General features: G+C 38.3%; 1 protein-coding gene across 1 annotated transcript in view; it reads left to right on the top strand.

The window, feature by feature from the left end:
- LOC140920490 (uncharacterized) overlaps nucleotides 1–2,509 on the top strand; it is a 2,994-nt gene extending 485 nt beyond the window's left edge. Inside the window, exons 2-6 of the mRNA XM_073368773.1 lie at nucleotides 41–685; nucleotides 782–968; nucleotides 1,443–2,015; nucleotides 2,121–2,203; nucleotides 2,324–2,509. Coding sequence (XP_073224874.1) covers nucleotides 41–685; nucleotides 782–968; nucleotides 1,443–2,015; nucleotides 2,121–2,203; nucleotides 2,324–2,509 — 1,674 coding nt within the window. The remainder of the gene's footprint in view (nucleotides 1–40; nucleotides 686–781; nucleotides 969–1,442; nucleotides 2,016–2,120; nucleotides 2,204–2,323) is intronic.
- The last annotated feature ends 3,998 nt before the right edge of the window (nucleotides 2,510–6,507 follow it).

Below are 6,507 nucleotides of genomic sequence, written 5' to 3'. Positions count from 1 at the left end.
CACCTTCTTCATGCTTCTTGCACTCTATGGCCTACCCCAGGAGTACTCTGCAACTCGTGATCAAATTTTGGGGTTTGTTACTGTTCCGGATATGTCTACTACTTCAGCGATCCTCCTTCGCGTACCAGCAAAACATCCCGTTGAGCAGTCTATTACTTCAGTTCCGGGTGACACTACTGCCCTTGCATCTCATGGACGTAATCAACATCGTTCTCGTGGAGGACCATCCAACTCTAAGCCTAGTCCCAAATGTGAGCATTGTCATTGGCTTGGACACACTACTGATCGCTGTTGGAAGGTGCATGGCAAGCCTTCGCCTTCGATAAATGCAACTCAGCTTGATCCTTCTGCCACTATTCAGACTACCCCATCTCCACAAGGCTCCCCGGCAAACTATGAAGATTTTCTCCGATGGGTTCAGAGTCATCCAAACTCTAGTTCTCCTACTTCAGTTGCACACACTGGTAACTCATCTGCTTACCTCTCTCATTCATCTTCTCTCGGCCTTTGGGTTCTTGATTCTGTTGCGTCTGATCATGTTACTAGTAATAAAGGTCTCTTTTCATCATTTTCTACATCTGGTTTTTTACCTACTATAACTTCTGCCAATGGTACTCAAACCCGGTCTCAAGGAGTTGGCATTGTCCACATTCTCCCTTCTATCTCAGTTGCATCTGTTCTCTATGTACCTGGATGCCCCTTTAATTTACTTTCAGTTAGTCGATTGACTCGATCTCATAACTGTATTATTACGTTCACTAATGATAATGTTACCTTGCAGGACCGGAATTCGGGACGGACGATTGGCGTCGGATGTGAGTCACAAGGCCTCTATTACCTTTCTACAACATCCAAGACGTGCTCTGCCACAGAGTCCCCACATACTATCCATGCTCAGCTAGGACACCCAAGTCTTCCCAAACTACAAAAACTGGTGCCTAGTTTGTCTAAGTTATCTACTTTACATTGTGAGTCGTGTCAGTTAGGGAAACACACCCGTAGTAACTTTCCCGATCGAGTCAATAAAAGAGTATCCTCTCCTTTTGCTTTAGTTCACTCTGATGTTTGGGGTCCCTCTCGTACTGTGTCTACTTTAGAGTCTAGGTATTTTGTTACTTTTATTGATGATTATTCTCGTTGTACGTGGTTATTTTTAATGAAAAATAGAACTGAATTGTTTTCCATCTTTGAGCAATTTTATAAAGAAATTAAAACCCAATTTGGAGTTTCCATTCGTACCTTAAGAAGTGATAATGCTCGAGAATATTTGTCTCATCAATTTCAAAATTTTATGGCTTCCAACGGTATTTTACACCAAACCTCATGTCCTCATACACCTCAACAAAACGGGGTAGCCGAACGCAAAAATCGGCATCTCATTGAAACCACACGAACCTTGCTTCTCCATGGCAATGTTCCATTCTGTTTTTGGGGGGATGCAGTCTTAACGGCGTGCTACCTTATTAACCGTATGCCATCTTCTGTCCTTGATGGCAATATCCCCCATTCGGTCCTCTTTCCCCATACACCTCTTTACCCACTACCACCTCGAGTCTTTGGGTCCACATGTTTTGTTCACAATTTATCCCCCGGTTTGGACAAATTGTTAGCTCGGTCACTCAAGTGTGTCTTTCTCGGTTATCATCGGTCCCAAAAAGGCTACCGTTGCTATTTTCCCACACTACACCGCTACGTTACATCAGCTGATGTTACCTTTTTCGAGTCTGTACAATATTTTAAACCTACCCATATAGCTATTGAGCCATATCAGGACATTAATCCCGAACCTCCTCAAGTAGTTATCCCTCTCCCACCCCCTCATATTCCTATCGAACATGTCGAGTTTGCCCCCCAACCTCCACGACCACTACAAACATATCAGCGTCGTCGCTTATCCTCTGTTGTGCCTGTTCCTGCTCCCATTACAGACTCTCCTCCGACGCCACATCCGGATCCGACCCTGCCACCTGAGCCTGACCTTCCCATTGCTCTTCGTAAGGATATTCGCACCACCCGTAATTCATCTCCACATTATATTGATTTGTGTTATCATCGTCTTTCTCCTTTACATTACACTTGCTTGTCCTCATTGTCTTCTGTTTCTATTCCTAAAACTACAGGTGAATCGTTATCCCACCCTGAGTGGAGGCAAGCAATGCTTGATGAGATGTGTGCTCTACAAAGCAGTGGTACTTGGGAATTGGTACCTCTACCTCATGGGAAGTCGGTAGTCGGGTGTCGTTGGCTTTATACAGTGAAGGTTGGTCCTGATGGTAAGATTGATCAATTTAAGGCTCGTTTGGTAGTCAAGGGATATACTCAGATTTTTGGGTTGGATTACAATGACACATTCTCACCGGTTGGCAAAATGGCATCTGTCAGACTGTTTTTCTCCATTGCTGCAATTAGACATTGGCCCCTCCATCAGCTTGACACTAAAAATGCTTTTTTGCACGGTGATCTTGAAGAGGAAGTGTATATGGAGAAACCACCAGGATTTGTTGCTTAGGGGGAGTCTTCCAACATGGTTTGTCGGCTACACAGGTCCCTTTATGGTCTTAAACAGTCTCCTAGAGCTTGGTTTGGCAGATTCAGCTCGGTAGTACAAGAATTTGGTATGATCCGCAGTGAAGCCGATCACTCTGTATTTTATCATCACTCAGCTCAAGGGTGCATCTATCTTATTGTTTACGTGGATGACATTGTTATAACTGGTAGTGATCAGCAAGGAATACTCAAGTTAAAACAACATCTCTCAAATAAATTTCAGACTAAAGACCTTGGTAAACTCCGTTATTTTCTGGGTATTGAAGTAGCTCAATCCAAGGATGGCCTTGTAATTTCACAAAGAAAATATGCTATCGATATTCTTGAAGAAACTGGCCTACTAAATGCCAAGTCAGTTGATACTCCTATGGATCCAAATGTCAAACTCCTACCCAATCAGGGGGAGCCTCTATCAGATTCAGGAAGATATAGGAGATTGGTTGGAAAATTAAACTATCTCACAGTCACTCGTCCTGACATTTCCTTTGCTGTCAGTGTGGTAAGTCAGTTCTTAAATTCTCCTTGCCAAGAACATATGGATGCTGTAATCCGGATTCTTAAATACATCAAAAGTGCACCTGGAAAAGGTCTCATTTATGAAGATAGAGGACATACTCAAATAATTGGCTACTCATATGCTGATTGGGCAGGCTCACCCATAGATAGACGATCAACTTCCGGGTATTGTGTACTCATAGGAGGAAATTTAATATCTTGGAAGAGTAAGAAACAAAATGTTGTTGCAAGATCCAGCGCTGAGGCAGAATACAGGGCCATGGCACTAGTAACATGTGAACTCATTTGGCTGAAACAGTTACTGAAAGAACTTCAATTTGAAGAGACCAGCACAATGACATTAATATGTGATAATCAAGTTGCATTGCACATTGCCTCGAATCCGGTTTTTCATTAGAGGACCAAGCATATTGAGATTGACTGCCATTTTATTAGAGAAAAGATTGAATCAGGTGACATCATCACCAGCTTTGTCAAATCCAATGATCAGTTAACAGATGTGTTTACAAAGTCATTGCGAGGTCCTAGAATTAGTTATATATGTAACAAGCTAGGTGCATTTGATTTATATGCTCCAGCTTGAGGGGGAGTGTTAAATACTATATTAGAATGTAAATAATATATATAGGCTGTAAGTATGTAAGTATTCTGGCCCGTTAGCATTACTGTAAATTAGGGTTATTTAATACCCTGTGTCTATATAAAGAGATTCCGTTGTGTAGTTGAAATACATGGGTTATTCACAATATGTCTCTCAATACTCTTTATATTCAACAGTTTGATTGGGAGGAAATGTCCATTTGTTTTGACTGAAAGGGGGACATTGAAATTACAGTGTCAAATTCCTAAGGACAAGGGAAGGGAACAAGAGAGGGAACTTAGTATTGCTGCTATGAACATGGTAAGGCCAAGAAAAATCACCAAGTGGGAAGGAAATAAGTAAATCATTAGTTGGGAACCTGGAGAATGACTAAAGAATCAGTGCCCATATGCAAGCCTTGAGGACAAGGCTTATTCTGAAGGGGGATGTAATGATAGGACACTAGATATTAGGCTTTGACCCAATATATAGGTTGATTAGAGAATAAGAGTTAGTTAGTATATACAGTGACTTCCTGGAATTCTGTTATAGATTTATGTTATAAAAGAGAGGGAAGGGTAATTAGAAAAAGGAAGAAAGATATTGTTAGGTAGTTAGGAGAAAATCTCTCTGAATTAGGAGCATATTATGTTTTAGTAGGAGTTCTTGGAACTCTAATTGTTTTCTTTTTCTTGTTGATCTCACCATTGTAGAGTTTGCTGTTCATCACTTTCATTTAATAGAATTCCATTTTCATTCCGTAAATTTTGGTTTTTATCATTTTCACATGTAATGTTCATGATTATGATGTAGCCTGCAGCTTGCATGCATGGAACAATTTAGCTCAAGTTTCAATTTAAGTTAGCCTAAAGCTATAATTGCATATGTATAGTGTGTGGTTGTCGTTGACCAAACTTTTTTTTTTTGTACCAAGTCGATTCTAGAGTGTCCCAAGCTCGATCTAACAACCATTGGGTTAAAATGTTTGGTTATGTGGATGTCATTTTGAAATCGCGATATTCATCATTACCATGATTTAATGCAAATACTAATCAAATTTAAGTTTAATTATAGTTTTAGTCATTCTATTTATATTGATTTATGAAATCGGTTCTCCTATTTTAAAAGTCGACAATTTTGGTCTCTCCTTTTGATTTTTTAATCAAAAAATGATAACGTGAGATGTTTTAAATAGGCTTAATTGCAATTTTAGTCCTCCTATTTTAGCTGAATCACGAAAAATTGTCCTTCAATTTTGTTTCTCCAAACATAATTTTGGTCCAAAACTTGATGAAAATGTCACTTTTTTGCGCTTATTAAAGTCACACCATACTTCAAGATCTCATTGTGCAATAGTTGTACCTGAAATCTATGATCATAAATGGTGTGGTGTAGCTTAAAAAAAATGACATTTAATCACGTTTTGAACCAAAATTCTATTTTGGGACCAAAATTGAGGAGAAATAAAATGAAGTGACTACTTTTGTGATTCAGCTAAAATATAGGTGTAAGACCCAATATTTTTAAAGTACACTTTATGTATTTTTGTGTATTTTGGATTTTGGCTCGGAGGCTTTTTAACCAAAGTTAATAATATTTTGGAGTTTATATGATCAAAAAGATATTTTGATGCCATTTAGATTTACTCGTCGATAAATAAATTAAAGTAACTGCGGTGAATCTTTTACGAAGAATTTAATGCGTTACGGGTGAAATGGTAAATTAACAAATATCTAGATATTTTGAGATATTTGTTAAGTTATATTTAATATATATATATATATATATATATATATATATATATATATGTTTGTTTGGAGGGAAAAAGAAAGGAAATTAGAAGGAAGGAAAAGGAAAAGAAAAGAGTATAAAAAGGAAAAAGGAAAAAGGAAGAAAGGAAAAAGAAAGGAAAGAAAGAGAAAGGAAAGAAAAAACCAAATTTCCATCTTCTTCCTCTGTCACTTCACGCGCAAATTCCTCCCTCCTCCATTTTCGTTTTTCTTTGCTTCCTTTCTTCAAGATTAGAAACCCACAGCTTGGTGAGCGATAGGATAAGGATTTCTTAACTTCACTCTCCCTCGTTGATTTGAAAACGAAGAAAAACGGTGTTAGGGATTTCAAAACCGTTAAACACAAACCTCCCCGTTTCATCTAGATCTAAGCTTCGTTTCGCGAAGAGATAGAAGGGAAAGTTGCTCACTGCCACGCTACGGTGCTAGTGGACTAATTTTGGAAGCGGCGTTGCGGGCGGAGATTTTACCGGATTTGCTCGCGGTACCGGAAACGCACGTTCAAGCTAACGTTAAGGTAATGGCTCCTTCCAAACTTTTAGTTTGCATTTAGGGACTTATCTGTGGTTGTGTGGAAAAGAATTTTGTTAGGGTTTGAGTATTGATTTGGGGGAAAATGAATCTAAGGCTTTATGGGTAAAATCTTAGAGTTAGGTTTTGGTTATATTGATGAATGTTTCGTGGAAAATGAATTTAAACTCATTTATGTATGATTTTGAGTAAATGAAACTTGTTGTGTTTGAGTGGTGGATTGTGTTGATTTGTGTTCGTCGTATTTGACGTGTTCTTAATTAAATAATATGTTTTGAGTTGGTTTTGTTGTGAAATTTGAAAACCATTAGAGTTAAATGAGTATTAAAAATGGGGAATCTTTTAATATCTCGATTTACTTAATGTGTGTTTGTGAAAATCGTTTAAGTTAACTGGGCGTTAAGAATGGGGAATCTCTTAATGTCTCAGTTACTTAATGTTTGTTTTTGAAAATCGTTTCAGTAAATGAGAATTAAGAATGGGGAATCTCTTAATGTCTCAGTTACTTAATGTTTGTTTTTGAAAATCGTTTCAGTAAATGAG

Source organism: Cicer arietinum, chromosome 5, assembly GCF_000331145.2.
Source record: "Cicer arietinum cultivar CDC Frontier isolate Library 1 chromosome 5, Cicar.CDCFrontier_v2.0, whole genome shotgun sequence".
In the NCBI taxonomy this organism is placed as follows: Eukaryota; Viridiplantae; Streptophyta; class Magnoliopsida; order Fabales; family Fabaceae; genus Cicer; species Cicer arietinum.
This window is presented reverse-complemented; position numbering and strand designations above follow the sequence as displayed.